The sequence below is a fragment of the Eumetopias jubatus genome, unplaced genomic scaffold (assembly GCF_037043125.1).
Source record: "Eumetopias jubatus isolate StellerSeaLion01/CBP00866 unplaced genomic scaffold, mEumJub1_p1.0 scaffold_6, whole genome shotgun sequence".
NCBI classification, from domain to species: Eukaryota; Metazoa; Chordata; class Mammalia; order Carnivora; family Otariidae; genus Eumetopias; species Eumetopias jubatus.
Window position 1 is genome coordinate 94,762,374 of NW_028274812.1, and position 20,975 is coordinate 94,783,348.

The following is a 20,975-nucleotide window of genomic DNA, read 5'->3' on the forward strand; positions in this document are numbered from 1 at the left end:
AGTTCTAGATAATGAAATGTAAGGAGAAATGATGTAGGCCATTTATAGGCCTGGCCTTTGGAAAGCCTCCCACACATTCCTGGCTCTTTCTCCATAAACTAGTACAGTGGAGAGGATGTTGTGGATCCAGAGGCATAAGAAGGAAGGTGCCTTGCACCCCAGATGACTCTGTGGAGCAGAGTACCTATCCTCTTTGCTCATCCATGAGCAAGACATGAACTTTTATTGTGCCGAAGTACTGAGATTTTGGTGTGGCTTGCCTCAGCAATTAGCCTACATTACCACTTATAATCACCCATCACCAATTTTAGGCTAAATGGATAAAGGCTGAGGATCAAGTTATGAGAGATTAGAGCTGTGCTATTAATAGAACCTTCTGTGAAAATGGAAAAGTTCTATCTGCATCATCTAACACTACTAGCCACATGGGATATTGAACAATTGGAATGTGACTAGTATGCCTGAGGAAGTGAATTTGTAGTTTAATTTTAATTAAAATTTATTTATTTATTTATTTTAAAGATTTTATTTATTTATTTGACAGAGAGAGACACAGCGAGAGAGGGAACACAAGCAGGGGGAGTGGGAGAGGGAGAAGCAGGCTTCCTGCTGAGCAGGGAGCCCGATGCGGGGCTCTATCCCAGGACCCTGGGATCATGACCTGAGCCAAAGGCAGACGCCTAACGACTGAGCCACCCAGGTGCCCCTAATTTTAATTGAAATTTAAATGCAAACAGCCACATGTGGCTAGTAGCTACCCTATTGGACAGCTCAGGATTAGAGTCTGCAAAATGTCTTAGCAGTGTCCCCAAGTCTCACCCTAAGCCCTCTTAAACCTAGTGAGAGTGACTTTCGGGAGACCACTGGAAAGCTTGACTTGTATTCTCAGAGTCTGTGTGCCAAGGCAGGTGCCAGACCACATGGGATAATTTCAAAGGACCAGAGACCATGGCTGGCCTGCTGCTCTAATGGTGGAGCGAGCAGAGTTGGCTGCATCGGAAACAGCCTGCTTTCCCAGAATGTGTTAGGGCAAGGGATGCATGAGCATTTCTTATGGATCTCTTGGGAGAAAGAGCCTGGAGTCAACTTTAAACCCTGTGTAAGAGGAAACCAGGAAGAGTGATAGGAGTTCATTGAAGTGGCCCTGGTTTTGTGACTAGAAGTGGCTTAGAAGACTTTTTAATCATCTGAGAATGACCAGAAAAATTATAGAGTCTACACAAAATTTTGGGTAGCAGTGGAAGAAAATGAACTCCTCATGGTGGGTTTAAGGACAGCAGGGAGAGAGAATATAGTTGTTTTCTGCGTGCATCCTATGATCTCTGCTTAGGTTAATCTAACAGTTATAATTAAAAAGCCCTTTAAGCTCCTTAAAGGAGGTGTATCTCCAGTAGTTTCAGCCTCAAAGTCTCCTTTTATTCTTTTCCCTGCCGCAACCGTGGAGGTCATGTTTTGTGTGTTAGGCTCATTTGGGTGCAGAATCAGAGACCGACTGTATTTTAGGGTATGTTATAAGGATATATGTGTCATTTAGTGGAATTTAAGAAAGAGACCCATAGTAGGGTCTGGCTTCACAGAGATGAGTGTGGAGAGCTGGTTGTGGGTTCAGGGCCTCACTTCTCGCTGTGGTGAAATGCCTGAGGTGTGACTCAGAACTACTCCACTTCTGCTATCAACCTGTTTTTCTCTCCTCATCATGGTTTCTGTGCCCTGTTAGTGTTAGCCTGTGCTGGAGCCACAGAGCTTCCATCAGGCCTTCTATATCCTTGTCACCCAGAGATTGATCTGCAGATCAGAAGCACGAGCAGCTTGGGAACTTGTTAGAAATTCAGAATCTCAGGTCCCACAATCTGCATTTTAGTAAGAATCCTTGGCTATGCATATACATATTGAAGTTTGAGAAGCCCTGGTCTTCAGAACGACTTTTTTTCTTTCTCAGTTTTAACTTCTGTGCTAAGTGGCCCGGGCTTTTGGTATTTCTCTATCAAACTGTCAAGAGAAGTACACAGCCCAAGTATCAAGACCCAGCAACCATGACCGAGAGGGGTGGGGTGCCGTGCTTTCCCAGGCAGCAAGAACTGTAGGTAGGGTATATGTCAAGAAGGGAATGATTGACATCAGTGAGAGATTTTAAAAGATTCCTCTTTACAAAACTGCATTTAAGTTACAATTCATTTGAAAAATCGTCAAGGCTTTCTGTCATCAATCAGAGCTTCTGATCAGCAGGAGCTAATAACCAGTTAATAGACTATCAGTCAGTATAAAAGAAACACTGTAGTACTAACCTGTGAAACCTTATGTAAAATAAGGATACAATTCCTTAGATGTTTTAAAGATTAAAAATTGACCTCTTGCTATCATCACACCTCTAGGAACCAGTGATCTATGCCAAAGAATGAGGGTTAGAAAATAAGACTTTGAAAAGGTAATATTTTGTCCCACTATCCCTTATTTGTCAGAGAATACATTCTCTCTGAAAACAAAAATGTAGCCCTAGATACAGTACTTCTAATACTGCCCATAGTGCAATAGGGGACAGTGTTATTATGACCAGAATTACTGACTAATGACCTAGCAAGGGGCAGGAGATGGTATTAGAGCAGGGATTCTCCGTGTAGCCATGGGATGGTAGCATCAGCATTATTTGAGGATTGTAAACTCTCAACCCCCATCCCAGATTTACTGAATTAGAAGCTCTGAGGATGAAGCCCAGCAGTCTGTTTTAATCAGCCTTTCTGGTGGCTCTGATTTTTTTTTAATCACCTTTTTTTTTTAAGATTTTATTTATTTATTTGGCAGAGACACAGCGAGAGAGGGAACACAAGCAGGGGGAGTGGGAGAGGGAGAAGCAGGCTTTCTGCTGAGCAGGGAGCCCAATGCGGGGCTCGATACCAGGACCCTGGCATCATGACCTGAGCCGAAGGCAGACGCCTAATGATTGAGCCACCCAGGCTCCCTGGCTCTGATTCTTTTTTTTTTTTTTTTGATTTATTTTATTATGTTATGTTAGTCACCATACATTACATCATTAGTTTTTGATGTAGTGTTCCATGATTCATTGTTTGCGTATAACACCCGGTGCTCCATTCAATATGTCCGGCTCTGATTCTTGATAAAGTTTGAGAACCACTGAATTAGGGTAAATCCCATAGGAAACATACACTTTAGTGGCTCAAACAAAATAGAAATATACTTGTTAGTCATTTAAGGGTGGAGTGGGTGAACAGGTTGGCAGAGTGGCTTCCTCCATGCAGTTATTCAGGGATCCAGGCTGATAAAGTCACTACCGTCTTCAATATGTGACTTTCCAGTCTGCTCTGAAGGTCATCCCAGCCAAAACAAAGAGCATGGAGAAGTGGTGATGGGAAGTATTCATGGGCTAGATCCAGAAATGGCATACATTTCTTATGTCCATATTCCATTGGCTAGAACTCACTTCTACCTAATGGCCCTACCTAAGTGCAAGGGAGGCTGGGAAATGTCTAGCCTAGCCTGTGCCCAAGAGAAAGAGGCAAGCATGGGTTTTGGTGAGCAGCTAACAGTCTCTGTCATAAACTCATTTCTGAGATTTTCTGTATTGGGGATCTATTTTATGCCATAAACCTCTTTGGCAGTCTAGTGAAGCCCATGGATTCAGTCTCAGAATGTTTTTAAATGCATAATGTTATAGGTGTGTGTGTGTATGTGTATAATTATAAAGGAAGTCAATTATATTGAAAGATGGTTAAAAATTATTAAAAACATTTTGGGCAGAGCAATATATGTACTTTATTAATGAATTAAACAATAAATGCTATTGGCAGATTTGTTAACTACTGTGATTTTGAAGTAATGATGATTATAAATGGTATCTCAAGATATCTGCAGCCACTACAATTAAATATGTAAATATATTTGATTCCTTTTGGTGGCAGAAGTCACTGATACTGGCAAAAATATCAGGTTTATAGTAGTCTACTTTTGTAATTGAGTGATATGCTAAATTTCAAGTAGAGGTCAGTGACAATAAAGACATAATTTTTCCCCATCCAAGTTAATTGGCTATCCTCTTTGCTTTGAATTTTATCCATGGACCCAAGAACTTCTGCTATACACTTTATTTCTAGCATTGGATGAAGAGAATCATAAAGGTTTTATGAGGTATTATTTTGTACTTTATAAAAATATTAGCTTATTATCATAATATTGTATATGGTAAATTTGTATCTTGTATACCTATCAACTTTGGTGTTTCAGGTATAGCAATAACACAAAAGCAATTCTATTTAAATGCTCAATGATTCAATGTGTTAAATTTCCATTTGTTCAGATGTTTCATCAGTAAGCTGGATGGTAGTTTGATCTCATCTAACAGTAATTCTTACCTGAAAATGTTAACTTTTTCAATTTTTTCTTCACTTACCCAAATTGTTTTTTTTTAAAGATTTTATTTATTTATTCATGAGAGACAGAGAGAGAGAGAGAGAGAGAGAAGCAGACTCCCAAGGAGCAGGGAGCCTGACGTGGGACTCGATCCCAGAACCCTGGGATCATGACCTGAGCCAAAGGTAGACGCTTAACCATCTGAGCCACCCAGGCGCCCCGCTTACCTAAATTGTTTATAGACCTTTTCTTGTTTTAATCAACCTGCATAGATTTCTAGGCATTTCCTTGGTGCCCAGTCCTGCAAATATATGTGGAACCCTGTCTCTGAATGCGTTACTGCCCTATATGTAGTCTCTGCCTCACGGCAGAATGTCAAGGGCATCGGTATTGGCTTGGAGTTAGATAGATCTGAGTTCTGATCTGGGCTTTTCTAATTGCAAGTTTTTGCTTTATGTAGATTACTTAGCCCTGATGAATCTCAGTTTGCTCGCTTAGGCAGTGGATATAATAGGCTTAGCTCCTAAGTGGTGCTTAGGAAATTATAGCTGTTAATGTCTCCTTTTTTATGCTAATCTACACAACCAACCTAGTTAAATCTGAGTACTCAACCTTTGAGGAAAATAGCTAACCATCTAAAAGCATCACAGAAGAGTATACATTGGGGTTTTTGTTTGCAGGACACAGAATCTGTCATAAACCAAAAGAGAATTTATTAGAAATATATGGTAGAACTCACAATCAAGACTGAATGTCTGGTTAGAACAGACAAAACTAAGCAGCTTCAGAATGTCTTTGGTGTAGCCACTAGACTGATGAATTCCTACTGATTTTTTTTTCAGTCTTTACATCCCTCCATTTAATATTCAGTGTTCCAAGCAGAGAAACTTCAATTGGTTGAGCCTTGGCCATATGTCTACTCATTAACTATATGGGTCATTCAGAGGCAAGATCTAGAGTGTGATGAGGAGCACTCTGTATCAAGACTGTGTATTTTGAGAAGTTATTACCCCAAAGGCGCTGATAAAATGGGATGGCCTAAAAATGGCACAGGTTCACTGCTGAGAAACTTCCAAGTGTTAATCACCTATTGGTTAAAAGGTATCCAGGCAAGATCAAGTGAATAGAGAAGTGGACTTTATACTGGTACCATCAAGTCCTGTTAACATCTGTTAAGAACTTACTGTTTTAAAATAAAATTTTCTTCTATTAAGAGTTGTGGCTTTTTTTATAGAGTATTTAGGACAAGCAAGTTTAATAAACCTAGGACCTACAATTCTATGCAGTAGTTTAGGAAAATAAACAGGGTGACTGCCCAGTGATGACTCCGTGTAGTTGATGTGTTTGTAGTCATAACTACGGGTGAATTGCTGCTGCAATATCTAGGAAATGAAATAGTAATGATAATGGTGATAATTTATTGACTACTTCTTGTTATATTTGTACTGTTGTGAGTATGTAATGTGGATTATCTCATTTACACATCATCATAACTCCATGAGAGAGGTATTATTATATGTATTTGACAGATGAAGAAACTGAGGCAGAGAAGTAATTTGCATACCTATTCCATGATAGAGCTTACATTCGAGCCCAGATAGATTGACTCACTAGAGAGTAAATGCTCCGGATTCTCTGGAGCAAAGAACTCTCCCCTGATTGATCAGGGGTGGTTGGTATCTCAACAGGACTCATGTGTGTCTGTCAATAAGGCACACCTATGGTGTGACTCATTTTCCTTTTATATCTGATTAATAACACACTTTTGTCTTTAAGAATATCTTTTATGGGGCACCTGGGTGGCTTAGTCGGTTAAACATCTGACTGCAGCTCAGGTCATGACCTCAGGGGTCCTGGGATTGAGCCCTGCATCAGCCTCCCCACTCAGTAGGGAATCTGCTTGTTCCTCTCCTTTTACCCCTCGCCCTGCTTGGAGCGTGCACGCTCTCTCTCAAATAAATAAATGAAATCTTAAAAAAAGAATATCTTTTATTCACACAAGTGAAATACATAATAATCCTAGCCAACACTTATGTATCACTCCATGCCAGATGCACTTCTAAGTATATACATTCATTCATTTATTCATCTCAGTAGCCCTATGAAAGAAGTCCTAGTTTTCATCACCACTGTACAGATGAAGAAATGGTTAAGTAACTATTCAAGATCACACAGCTAGGAAGTGACAGAGGCAGTGGTTGAGCCCAGATAGTCTGGCTGCAGTCGTGTACTATATACTGTAATGCTTATAAAAAGTTATTTAAAAATAGTGCCAGTGTATTTGGCTATAATGGAAATCACAGAGGCCTCCATGGTGGTGTCAGAAATTTAAAAAAATGTGAAAGTATAAAGAAAGTGTAAAGAAAGTGACTGAAGTTCAGGGAAGGAAGGATGGTTTAAACTGTTTCTAATGTTTATTATCATAAGTAATGTAGTACCTTAAGTACCTTCACACTTGGTTGAATCTCTTGAAAGTAGGTACAGGGATGTAGGTTTACTGAGCTATTGCTGTCCAGAAGGACTGCACCAACCTAAATCTTTTTTTGAGAGCATCACATTAAGGGAATTTTATGGAGTTTTCCCCCCAAGTGTTTTTAGAATTTGTAGGCCAATAAGAAGTATTGGTAATAACACAAGTTAAACAAAATTCAGTTGCTTATTATTCATAGAAACACAAGAGAAGGAGCATCTACTTCTTACCAAAGACATATACTCACCTCACCGCACTATGACAGGAGCTAGTATGTCAGCAAATACTTGGTTAATTCTACCAGTGCACACATTTCTGAGCTAGAAAGAAAGCAGGGGATGTGGAAGTTGGTGCCACCTAATGGTAAGACTGAGCTCTGACTCCTGGAGGTTCTCAATCTCAAAAGCACAGAATTACCAGAAGAGCTTGTTAAAAAGAGGTTCTTTTGTAACATTGTGCGTCAACTGTACTTCAATAAAAATAAGTAATTAAAGAGGGGTGCCTGGGTGGTGCAGTCGGTTGAGTGTCCGACTCTTGGTTTCAGCTCAGGTCATAATCTCATGGTTGTGAGATTGATCCCCGTGTTGGGGTTGTGCTGAACGTGGAGTTCGCTTGAGATTCTCTCTCCCTCTCCCCCTCCTGCTCATGCTCTCTCTCTCTCTCTAAAGTAAATAAAGAAATCTTTAAAATAAATAAATAAAGGGAAAAAGGAGAATGACAAAAAAAAAAATCCCCAAACCAAGCCAAAAATTGACACTTTGACCTCATCCTTAGAGATGCTAATTCAGAAGGAAGCAGAGGAGAGGGGAGAGTGTGCGTGTGTGTGCGTGTGTGTGTGTGTGTCTTGTGTGTGTTTGGGAAGGATGTCCAGGAATATGCATGTTTAAAAGGCAGCCTCACGTGGTTGTTGATTCTGACGGTATGGTCCTAACTCTGCTCTAGGAGGCATTTTAGGGATTGGGACAGCTCCCTCTTCTTAATCCTCTTCTCCAGCAGCTGCTGTAGTATCTCTTGGTTATGTGGGAATGGTGGGGATCTTCTGGGACTATTTTGGGTTGAAGAGGATCCAGCAGAGCTTGCCCACAGAGAAGGGATGGGAACAGGCCAGTGTTTTTGGGGATGAGAGAAAAGCACCCAAACAGTGACCTCAGTTTTTTCAAATCCATTTGCATTCCCTCCTTATTGATTTCTGTTGACCTCAGAGCTACTTTTGACTCTGTGGGTCACACCCTAATTTTGGCTTTTTTCTCCTTCTTCACGTCCTTCAGCCTGGTATTCAGGGTCTCCATAACCAGACTCCAGACCTTCTCCCCCTGTCCTTCAGTGGGAATCCCCCTGTGCACATTAATCTTTCAGTATCTCATACTGCTTCTCCCCCTGAAATTCTTACCCTCCATTTTTTATGCTTTTACTGCAGTCTGTAAGTTTTTTTAGACATCTTTTAAAAGTCCGAAGACCTTTAGGGCCCTTGGGTAGCTCAGTCGGTTAAGCGTCCGACCCTCGATCTCAGCTTAGGTCTTGATCTCAGGGTAATGAGTTCAATCCCCACTTTGGGCTTCATCCTCGGCATGGAGCCTACTTAAAAAAAAAGTCGGAAGAGCCACAACTGCACTGAAGTCCTTAGGGCATTTAACACACTCTACCCTCTAATTTCCCGCCATATTTCATGCATAGCTTATATGCTTATCCTAGTATGTCATGAAATAATGTTTCCTATTGCTGCATAAATATGTTATCCACCCATCCATTATTTTACTTATTCATTCATTCCTTATGTTGTTTCCCCTGCCTGGAATATAAATTCTATTCATTCTTCAAATGCCACCCACACAACGAAGCCAAATATAGACTATTTTCAGCTTCATTCATTGATTCCTTCTCTGAGATCTGCCAGCACTGTGTCCTCAACTGCCCACTTTAAATCTTAATCACACATGCCAGCTTATACATGAACTGCTGCTCTTTGGGAAATTGTAAGCTACATGAGGACAGAGACTATTTTATGTAATTCTTTGAGATTTTCCAAAATCATATTATTTCCAAATGTGTAATATGGCTTATTTTTTTTTTAAAGATTTTATTTATTTATTTGACAGAGAAAGAGAGAGCATGAGCAGGGGGAGTGGCAGACAGAGGGAGAAGCAGGCTCCCCGCTGAGCAGGGATCCCGATGCGGGACTCGATTCCAGGACCACGGGATCATGACCTAAGCCGAAGGGCAGATGCTTAACCGACTGAGCCACCCAGGCACCCTGCATAATATGGTTTAACTGAACTTGTACTCTTTGCTTTATGGCATTGCCTCCGTTTAGTTTTGAATCTTCACTTTTTGGTATTTTATAATGATGCTTTACCTTCCTGCTTTCCTGCCTTCAGAGTCTGCTCTCATGAACGTAGAGTGACACCCACCTAACAATATTCAGCCCTCCTCCTATACCAAGCTTCATGCCTAGGTGAAAATACCCTTCTTCACGTGTGGTCTGATGTATATACACATGAGTAAAGCAATGTGCTCACCCACTGGGCTTTTTTTTTTAACTGGCTTTACTGAATTAAAAGCACTTTTTTAATGTTGAGCCTCCTTCTACATCCATGCTCCCTTCGGGAATGCAAATGATCTCATTGAGCTTGGTGACTTTTGGAGCTCTTTGTAGAAGTAGCCCCAGAGACTCACCAGAAACTAACTGAATACACATCTGGATTTGTTTGGGTTTGTTTTCCGCCCCAGGGATTCAGAGCGAGCCCTCGGCATCTGAGAAGACGTGCAGCGGCAGCCGCGGCTGCTCGCCTGGAAGAAGCCAAGCCCGTGGTGGAGGTTCATCACCAGAGCGAGCAAGAGATTTCCGTGAGGAAACGAAGAATCAAGAAAAATAGCCGAGTCCAGCCAGAATTCTATCACTCCGTTCAAGGTGCTTCAACCAGAAGGCCTGTAAGTAGAGAACTTTTATAAGAATTTTAACTCCATGGCGTGGTGGTTCTTTTCCGTTTTAAGAACTTGTCAGATTGGATCATCTGGTTATTCTGTCGTGATCCTCAGCAAGTGCTGTGAACCCATAGGAATCCCAGGAAGGAGTGTGATTTCATAGAAATTTCATAGAAAGCACCGGGCCAGAGAGGTGTCCAAGAGGCCAGAGGTGGTCACTGCAGACAGGGTGATTTAAAAATGGGTGAATTCTGAGCCCCTTTAGAGCAGGGGCCACAGAGTCCACAAGCCGAGGGGCAATAATGATGAGATCACAGTTGGTGAAGAGGGGCAACAAGAAAGCTAGTATCAGCAGAAGAGAGGCAGAGGAGGGAAAGGTAAGGCTGGGGTCTGGGCCGGTAGCTGAACCCTACCAGAAGGGGGCTGTCGGGCTGCTGAGGCCAGTGTTGCCCTCTGTACCAGCCAGGGTGATGGGAGGGGTGCAAGCCTTCTCAGGTGTGGCCTTTGTTTTGGACCAGGGCCGCAAGCAGTACTGGCCTTTTCTACCCATGCGCTCGCAGTCTCTGTGGGCTGCAGCGCTACCTTACCTAGGAAATTCGGGCTCACGTGGCAGCTGGTCTCCACCTCCTGACCACATTGTTCTATGTGCTCTGGTATTTTTTCTCGGTTCGGGTTCTCACACATGGACTTTTTTATCCCAGGTTGTGATGGTTAAGGATTTCCGGCTTAGAAAATGCCACTGTAAAACGTTCTAAAAAGCATTTCACAACTGCAATAATGCTACATTGCTTTAGCACTTGAAGGAAGTCTCCCTGTGGTTCACTCCTATGTTGTGGGGAGCCTATTTTTGTCATTTCTCATGCCAACATAGGGGAACCAGCAAGATTTGGCTTGATAATAGGTTTTTGTAAATTATTAAAACAAAATTACCCTTCTGTGGGGGTAACTGCTGCAGGCACAGTGGAGTTTGCTAGAAGGCCAGGAGAATGTCTGACTCTGTGCCGGCCAGTGACAATGGCAAGAAGCTAAATTCCTTTACAGAAAAGGTCCTGTGTGTCTTTGACCAATTGTAAAATAAGCACATATTTAGAGATGAGAGTCTTCTTTTCACGATTTAGTGAAATAAGCTATGTAGAATTTGGTATCTATGTGGTATCTACTATGAGGTGGTAGGAAAAGTTATTCATTCAACAAACATAAGCTTTTTTTACATAGGAAATAAGGGATACACAGATACATATTAATAGCTAACAGTTATTGAGGGCTCACTGTATAATAGGACTCACTTCACGACCCTATGAGGTAGCTGTTGTTATTATTCCCATTTAATGGATGATGAAACAGCAGCTCAAGCGTATAAATAACAGGCCTAGGTTTACCTAGCTGTTAGTGGCAGAGTCTAGGATTTGGATCTAGGCAGTCTGATCTAGAGCCCAAGCACTTAGCTCTGCAGTCTGCTACCTTCCTGTAGTTCATGGCCTCTAGGAACTCACAGCTGAGTCTGTGGACTGACATGCAAACAAGTACATCGGATGCATGTCTGTGTTGTGAAAATGCTGTTGTACAGTTATGAACAAGGCACCAGGGAAGCACCCTGCAGGGCCAGAAAGATTTACAGAGAAGCAGACGCCTAAGGTGAGTCCCGAAATGTGAGTTTATCAGGTGGGAAGTGGAGGTGGGTATCTCTGATGAGAGGATCATGTACAGCAGAGGTGTGAGAAGGTCTGACATTCTCAGAGAACAGCTGGAGGTGGTGCTGGTAGATGAGACTGGCTGGGTCAGGCAGGGCTAGATCACCAAGGGATTGTATATTATGCTAAAGAGTTGGCTTTACCTTCTGTGGAGGGCATCTGTTGAAGGTAGGGAGAAGAGGCATATTGGTTCTCTCGCTCAGAATCTGGCTAACTCTTTGCTGCTTCCAATCTCCACATGGGGTTCAGGTTGGTTGGGTGGTTATCACACTTTAGAAACCCTCAACCTCCATTATTCTCTCATGAGCACTGTACGTAACTGCCTTGGGTAATAAGAGGTAGTCCTCTGTGACTTTGAAATTGGTATCCACTTTGTCCTTGAGTGCCTATCTTCTCTCTTTGTTTTCCTGGTAAATTACAATTCACCTCTTAAGACTGACTCATGATCAAGCAGGAAAGTCTTGTCTGATCCTTCCTATCATAGTGAAATACCTTTTGTTTTGATCCTCAGCACTTTGTACAGATCTCCCACACAGCAGTTATCCAAGTGGAAAAAATCAGGCTCTGTAGGAAAATGGACATGGGTTCAAGTTCTGCTCTGTGTATCTGGCAGGAAACAGGTGGCCCGCTAAGAGAGTTTAACTGAAGAGAGTTTAACAAAAAGACTATTTACAGAGGTGTGGGCAGGCTAAGGTGCCTCCCTAACCTTCAGGTGGAGCCTACCCACCTACCACTCCCAGCCTGAACAGGCAGCAGATAGCACTGGTCTTACTGGATTCTGGTAAGAATTGCTGGGGCCATGAAAGACCCTTTCATAGGAATTGTGACTGAGGAGTGCGGCCACAGCCAGAACCTAGGGAGTCAGGAAGGCAGCGGGGGGTGGGGGGGTTGGGGCGCTCTCTTAGGTCCTGCTGGTGCTTTCCACTGACCCAACCGAAGAGGCTTGGGTGATGCACATTACAGAGACCAGCATCCCAAGGACAGAGCAAGGGAGAGGTGGGCAGAGAGTCTGAGAGGGGACAGGGACAGCGGAAAATAATAAAGAATATACCAGGTCACCTTTGCCAGGTTGTTTAATAACTCTTTGAGACTCTGATTTCTTACTGTAAAGTGACAATAACAGTAGCTACCTCATGGAGCCATGAGGGTGATCTCAACTGACATGGAAATAGATGGCACAGTCACCTGCTTAGAACAAACAATAAGTGGTAATTCCTTTTCCTCCTTTCCTACACCTTGACTTATTTGGGGGTTCTATCATCTGGTCTAGAATAGCTCCTGGTCCATGGCATCTGAGTGCATTTTATTGAATAAAGGAATGAATGATACTTGCACATGACATATAGCTTAGGCATTATAGGAATTCAGAGAACAGAGAGCGTTACCCCTCCTCCCTGCACCCCCCCACCCCATCCCCATGGGTGGACAGGGGATAACTACTTCACAGAAGAGATGGGATTGGGTTGGGCTTTAAAATACTGGCAGGAATGGGGCACCTGGGTAGCTCAGTTGGTTAAGCACCTGCCTTCTGCTCCTCTCTCTCTCAAATGGGTAAATACAAAAAAATCTTTAAAAAAATAAAGATCTTTAAAAAAACTGGCAGGCATGCAGTAGGCAGTAGAAGTTAGGCATGATGACTGGAATAAGCAAAAGTCCTGAGAACCATTTGACTGGTTGTGGGGATTTCCATGAGAGAGAAGTACAAGGTAGAGCTGGAAAAAGAGATTGGGGCCAGAATACACTTTAGACAACCACTGGGTTTAAACTTCATTTTCTGTGCTTCATGGAGATATTAGAGGAGCATGATCAAAGCACAATTTTAGGAAGACTAAACGTGAGCAGGACGAGTCAGGGGGGAACAGGACAGGGGTCAGGTAAGTAACTAGGGCAGCAGTATGGATGGGAGGTAATTAGGGTCAGAGCTTGGCCCTAACAGGTGACATTCTGCTGTCATCTGATGATCATTGCTTCTGGGGAATTGAAGGATGATGACCTTTGTTCTGACTTCTTCAGAAGGAATTGGAAGGGAGAGAGAATAGAGGCATGAAACAGCAGTGGAGGCTACTCTGTTGCTTAGGGCAAAAATTCTGGAGAGTGTTCTTTGGGGCAGGTAAAACTCACCTCCTCCATCTGTCTGCATCTGCTAGGATCATTTGGAGACTGGAAATCGTCAGAGTTGGTGAGGAAGTTGCTGGCACCTTATCTCACATGATTCCTGTTCAGCCTCCTGTAATCTAATGTCGTCTGCTGACACGTTCCTGTGTTTATGCCATATGTGGACTTGAGCCCAGGCCTTGTGCCTTCCTCTTCTGGATTTGGTTAGGTGCCGTTGGTAGTGCCTCACCAAGTCCAGAAGACACGTGCCTAAAGCCTGTGCCTTTCCTAAAGTACACATTTGGAGACAATCAGTGTTACCATGGGTTGCCATGAGGTCAACTCTGACTGTGTCTTGGAGATGCAATAAAAATAAATCAGCTATGGTGATTCAGGATTATTTGAATGACTGTATATGAATCACTCCAGACATTTTTTTTTTAAGATTTTATTTATTTATTTGAGAGAGAAAGAGGAGAGGGACAAGCAGACTTGGAACTGAGCACAGAGCTGGATATGGGGCTTAATCCCATGACCCTGAGATCATGACCCGAGCTGAAATCAAGTCAGAGGCTTCACCGGCTGAGCCACCCAGGCTCCCGTGTAGATATTTTGAATCCCGCAATCTGAATAATAAACAGGCCTGAGAGTGAGAAAGGCTGAACTCGGATGTGGCTGTGAAGTAGATGGATCAGAAGCTGTGACAGTGCAGTTTCAATCATCTTTCAGTGAGACCGGCCTCTTGATGAAGCGGGCCACGGGCCATGTGGAATGCATTATACTTTAGCATCTTTGGCTGCTCTAATCTATGTACTTTTTCTGAATCCATAATTTATACTCAAATGTGCCTGTATGCATTTGTAATAGAGATTACTAATATAAACTTCATTAATAATATATGCACACTTTATTTTACTCCTTTGGAATGTTTTTAAGGGTAAGTTAGCTAAAAATTTATCCTGATTTTTCTCTTAGTAAATTTGTCTTGGGACTTTTGTTAAGACATGTCACTGGAACACCTAAGGAATTTTCTACCACCTTGGAGCAGAAAAGATACTTAGCTCCCCATCTCCATTTGTTCTTTAGTATTTTGACATTACAAAGCATTTTGTGTGTGTGTGTGTGTGTGTGTGTGTGTGTGTGTGTGTGTGTCAGAATCCTAGAGTTTTTAAACCTTCTCATCATCATAATAACACATAATGAACAAAAGCTCTCACATTTACTGTACGCTTACATGTGGGCAACACATGGGCATTGTTCTCATGTTTCCCTCTTTTTTCTCATTTCATCTCCCCAGCACTTCTCTGGGATAGGTGCTCACTTTCCAGAAGGGAAAACTTGTAAAGGTCACACAGTAGGTAGATGGCAGAACTATGATTTAAACCCACGCACCTTGACTGGAGCAGTTTGAGAATGGAGAAGTTCATATGATCATATTTTTAGTGCTAGATGTTTATCTTAACCCTCATAATGCATTTTAATCACAGTGAGTCTCAGTTTTCCTACCTGCATAGATGGTAGAAATGATACTTAAAGCCGTAGATAAGCTCCAAACCTCATTTTTGCCATGCATTTTACTGACCCTCTCTTTTTGTGGTAGGGAGTAGTAAGGGTCTATCTCTCTTGCCCTCCCATGTGAACCTGTTAATGTATAACAACACTTAGCCCCAAGAGGTATTTATGTGTTTGTGTTGAGGGTGGGATGAAGGGAAATTAAAATTTTAGAGCACTTGCAAATAGTCAGGCACCCTGAGTCCATTCCTGTTACATTTCGCTGATTCCAGTTTTTTGTGACTTAGAATTTCTGAGACTTTCTCAAGGAGGTACATCCCAGGTCACAGCCCAAGCTGTAGCTCGCTCCCCCTGCTGGCAAAACTTTGGCCCATGAAGCTCCCACCACTAGTAACTAACTGGATTACTGAACCTGATAATTTTGACTCAGGAGTTAGTGGCAAATTTAGCATAGATAATTGGTAGTCCTGCTTTCTGAAATGGTGAACACTGAGGAAGAAGCAGGTTTGGGTTGTTGGGTGGAAATCAAATTTCCAATTTGGATATGTTAAGTTAGAATTATCTGTTGGAGGGGTGCCCAGGTGGCTTAGGCGGTTCAGCATCTGACTCTTGGTTTTGGCTTAGGTCGTGATGTCATGGGTCATGATGTCATGGGTCATGAGATTACGCCCTACATCAGGCTCCCACTCAGGATGTGCGGGGTGGAGTCTGCATGAAGATTCTCTCCCTCTGTCCCTTTCCTCACCCGCTTGAGTGTGCAGACGTGCATGCGTGCTCTCTCTCTCACATAAATAAATAAATCTTAAAAAAAAGAAATATCAGGTATCTTAGTGTCTGAATTTCATGGAAAACATGAGTCTGGATTGCGGGTCATTAGTACAGAAATGTTACCAAATTCATGAGACTAGATGGGATGATTCAGGAAGTGAATGTTAATAGAGAGGAGACTTAAGGACTGAGCTCTTGGGGTCCTCCAGTATTGAGAGGTTGGGAAGAGCAATAAAGCTCCCTTATAACTTCCAACACTTCCCTTAGAAATACAGATGTAGAGAACAGTTTGGTGGTTGCCAGAGGTGGGGATGGGAGAAAAAATTGTACACACATCTGAATGCATGTGTTGTTGTCAGTGACACAGACAAATAAACCCTACATAAATATATACACACACACATAAGAAATACAGATGCCTTAAGAGATGGGTTTAGGGCTTTTGAATTTCATTTAAGGGTATTCATCTTAGGCCAAGAAAAGGCAAACTCAGGTAGAAACTAGAGAAAGTAGCAGAAAAGGATTTCCCAAGCCTACTGATTACTCTTTCCTGCTCCTTCTCCTACTAAACCACTTCCTTGACCTCACCCTTCTTTGCCTTCTGCTGTTGAATTTTGGTTTCCAGCCGTGGGGAAAATCTCTGCTTTCCTGATTGCAGCTTAGGTCATCGTAAGGCTGCAAGATATTTTGGAAAATTGCATAGTTTTAATTTTTTTAAAATTAGTATTAGCAGGATTTCAGGGCATCTTTGTAGTTGGGAACTTGCTGCAGTGTGGGAAAGCTAACTACACATCCTTGATCTCATTGAAAATATAGTAGGATGTTTCTCTGTTCCTTTCCTGCTTAGATTATTAAATAGTCTTCCCTTTCCTTTTGAAATATGTGGAGCGAAGCAGCTTTATTTGCATAACATTAGGACACTTCCCTTCCTGTGGAAGGCTTGACTGTATAGCTCATACCTTACTTTGGCTTAATTAATTTGCAAATACGAAGCTTCTAAAGGAAATGTTTGTTTTCTTTTTCTCTTTGGAATTCTAGAGAGTGAATTGAATTAATAAAGTCAAATTTCTTTTACTAACTGCCTCAAAAGGATTTACTGAATTATACCCCTGCAACTTACTGAGTCTGCTGTGTATTACTATGCCTCCCTTACATAATCTTATGAAAGATTTCGTTTACTATAAATTTGCTAACAATAGGTGTAAGAATAATTGGTGCACAGAAGCATGCAAGGTAGGTGGACTGCATTAAATGAACAGTGCTAATACAGGTAGAATTTCATTTCTCAATTCATGAAACCAAGATTAATTTGGTGAAGAGATTCATGTGCTTTGCTTGGAGAAAAAGAAGCACATCTTTCTAACTTGTGATTCTTTCCTAGGTCAGCATTTTGACTACAGCAAGGCCTGTTGCCATTCCTTTTAAGTCTTTCTTGTACTCCAGGTCACCTATTGTCTTAAAAACTTTTAATTCTTTCAGCTCCAAGCAAAGGAAGCTTCAAGAAAACTCAAGCGTTTGAGAGACTGTTAGATAGCCACTTATCCCTCCAAAGTTTTCATGAACAACTGTGGATCAAAGGACTGAAAAGAAAGCCCTTTCAAAGGTGGTCTTTAAATGGTGCTGGGAAATGTGGGTGGGCATAAATTCCTTTATTTTAAAGTAGGACACTCTTGTAGCTTCCTTTGGAATTCTGCTTGGCATTTAACAGCCCTCTTTGAGGTGACTCCTTGATCTTTGTCCTCAATCCCATGGGTTCCAATAGAAGACCCTCCCTGTTGTAACCTCTGTGAAGAGAGTGCAGCTTGACCCACTTGCTACTGTGTTACTGTCAGTCCTTGTGAAATCAAAATGTTAAAGTTTGAGGGGATCTGAGAGCTTTTATCTGATTCAGAGGTTCTCCTATGCAAGATTCTCCTTTGTTCCAGTCCTTTGAGTGATAAGATCATCCATTGTTAGATAGCTCTAAAGTAGCAAGTTAATTGTACTTGGGATAAAAAAGCTGTTTGTTTTCTGAGCTCATGGTTCCATCTCTCTGGACCTTTCTTTTTTTTTTTTCTCCCTGGACCTTGCTACATATCATTTCTCAACCTTTCTACATATCACCTTTGTTGCACTTCCCCAAACCACCTCCTGGTGAGCATAAGGATCTGTCTGGTTTCTCTCAGTAGTGCCTTCCTCCTCCCACTGCCCCCTGGGTGTCAGGTGTATGAGTGTGGTTCAAGGAAATCAAACTACGGGGGTGCCTGGGTGGCCCAGTCGTTAAGCATCTGCCTTTGGCTCAGGTCATGATCTCAGGGTCCTGGGATCGAGCCCCGCATTGGGCTCCCTGCTCGGCTGGAAGCCTGCTTCTCCCTCTCCCACTCCCCTTGCTTGTGTTCCCTCTCTTGCTGTCTCACTCTCTGTCAAATAAATGAATAAAATCTTAAAAAAGAAAAGAAAATCAAACTATGGAAATTGAACATATCCAGAGAGAGCTTAGTTTGTGCCTTGGCAGAAGAGAGGTCGGTTCTGGAAATGACAGTAATGTTTCAGGAACAGTATTGCTTTGCAGTAGCACTTTGTAGTTAAATCGTACTTTCTATTTTTTTAAAGTATGTTCATAGTCATTATCTCGTTGAATCTGCACAACCAACTTGTTCATTGGGTAGGGCATACATTGTTAACCCAATCTGACAAAACTGAGTCTCAGCAAGTAAGGGACTGACCCCAAGTCATCGGTCTAGATAGAGGCAGACATCCCTTATCCCTGTAATCTCTTGGGTGAGCTCTAACTCAGATAACATTTGGGGAATTCGGTGAGAAATTTCAGGGACAAGAATATAGATTCCAGTAGACTGTAGGAATTATTCATTTTCTCAACCTGATTCATTCCCAGGGAGTATTAGTTATCTATCTTTGAGAGCCTGCTCAGTGTGCATTGTCTCTGCTGGCCACCCTAGGGTACCAATGTATTGGCAAGTCTGCTTTGGTCCAGTACCACCTCGCTCATGCCACAGCCTGCACACATCCTGCTCACTGATCAAATGGTAAAGTAGGTAATTGACTGTGATGCTGGGGAACATCACCAACTTATCAGCATCGACTCCCACTACGTGCAGCTCAGCATCAGCTCAGCATCCTAAGATAAAGGAAGATTAGATACTTGATTTAGTCTGGTATTAAAATTAGGTTGAATTATTATTGTGCATTGTTACTGGGAATGTAAAATGGTGCAGCTGCTGTGGAAAACAGTATGGTAGGTCCTCAAAAAATTTAAAATAGAATTACCATGGGATCCAGCAATCCCACTTCTGGATATATAGCCAAAAGAATTAAAGCAGGGTCTCAGAGAGGTATGTGCACACCCGTGTTCATGGCAGCATTATTTATACCAGTCAAAAGGTAGAAGCAACCCAAGTGTCTGTTGACAGATGAAAAAATAAACAAAATGTGATATATACATACAGTTGACCCCTGAACAACATGGGCTTGAATATGTCCACTTACTTATAGGTGGATTTTTTTTTTTCTATAAATATATTGGAACATTTCTTGGAGATTTGAAACAATGAAAAAACTTGCAGATAAACTTGTAGCTTAGAAATACTGAAAAAATTAAGAAAATTTAGGAATTATTGTAAAAATACAGTATATAATAGATAAAACATACAAAATATATTCTAATCAGCTGTTTCTTATTGGTAAGGCTTCCAGGCAACAGTAGGCTATTAGTAGTTAAGTTTTTGGGGAGTCAGGTTATACATGGATTTTGACTGCATGGGAGGTCGGTGCTCCTAACTCCTGTGTTATTCAAGGGTTTACTGTACAATGGAATATTACTCAGCCTCAAAAAGGAAGGAAATTCTGACACATGTTACAATATAGATGAAGCTTTTGGGCATTATACTAAGTGAAAAAAGCCAGTCATAAATAAAGAATCCATATTATATGATTATGCTTCTATGAAATACCTAGAGTAGCAAAGTCATAGTGACAGAAAGCAGAATGGTGTTGCCAGGGGCTGATGGGAAGTGAGAATGGGGAGTTGTTTTATTAGAACAGAGTTTTAGTTTCGCAAGATGAAAAGAGTTCTTCTGGAGGTAGATAGTGGTAATGGTTGCACAACAGTGTGAATGTACTTAAAACTATTGAACTGTACACTAAAAAAGTGTTAAGATGATAAATTTTGTATTCTGTGTATTTAACCACAATTAAAATGAAATTGAGTTTAAACACAACTGCAGGCAAAGGGGCAGAAGAATAACAATAAAGGTTAACAGAATAAGGGCTCCAATGATAAAAACATCAGAGGGGATATACATTTAGCTTGTCTTATTTTATTTATTTATTTTTAAGATTTATTTATTTGAGAGAGAGCGAGAGCGAGGGAAAGGGCAGAGGGAGAAGGAGAGTGAGAGAGAATCTCAAGGAGACTTCCCAGCAGAGCAAGGAGCCCGACTTGGGGCTTGAGATCATGACCTGAGCCGAAACCAAGAGTCAGATGCTTAACCGACTGGGCCACCCAGGTGCCCCCATTTAGCTTATTTTAAATAAAATTATCATGAAGTATGAGAGGCACAAGGTAAATAAGAGGTAATTACAAGTAGCAAATGCCAAGAAAAGGACTTAATTGCTAATGGGAGGAAATGTCCTTGTGTGCACAGTGTGGGAATGACTATGGATTGAATATCAGATGTCAAGACATACTTCAAATAAGTGAAATGACAGTTGCTATCATTACTCTTAAAAAAAGAGAAACTACTTAGAATGTAAATTCTTGTCAAGGTTTTAAAGGCTATTGTATTATTTTCATATGAATTAAAACATTATATTAGAATGAATAATACTGATCTAAAACAATGTAAAATTGATATTAATTTAAAAGATTGTATTATTTCATGAATAATTTCTGTTCTGTTTCAAAAAAACTTGAGAAACTTGGGGCACCTGGGTGGCTTAGTGGGTTAAGTGCCTGCCTTCACCTCAGGTCATGGTCCCAGGGTCCTGGGATTGAGCCCCGAGTCAGGCTCCCTGCTCAGCGGGGAGTCTCCTTCTCCCTCTGCCTGCTGCTCCCCCTGCTTGTGCTCTCTCTCTCCCTCTCTCTCAAATAAATAAATAAATAATCTTAAAAAAAAAACCTTGAGAAACTTTATTTAGCAAGTAGGTATTTTGATGTT

At 41.6% G+C, this 20,975-nt stretch overlaps 1 protein-coding gene across 7 annotated transcripts in view; it reads left to right on the forward strand.

Annotated features, from left to right (window-relative positions):
* The window catches only part of DST (dystonin), a 478,002-nt gene that overhangs the window by 54,367 nt on the left and 402,660 nt on the right, over window positions 1-20,975 (forward strand). For all 7 annotated transcript variants that reach the window (XM_088024332.1, XM_088024333.1, XM_088024335.1 and 4 more), the window contains exon 3: window positions 9,560-9,760. In XM_088024332.1, the coding sequence (XP_087880458.1) occupies window positions 9,560-9,760 (201 nt within the window). The remainder of the gene's footprint in view (window positions 1-9,559; window positions 9,761-20,975) is intronic.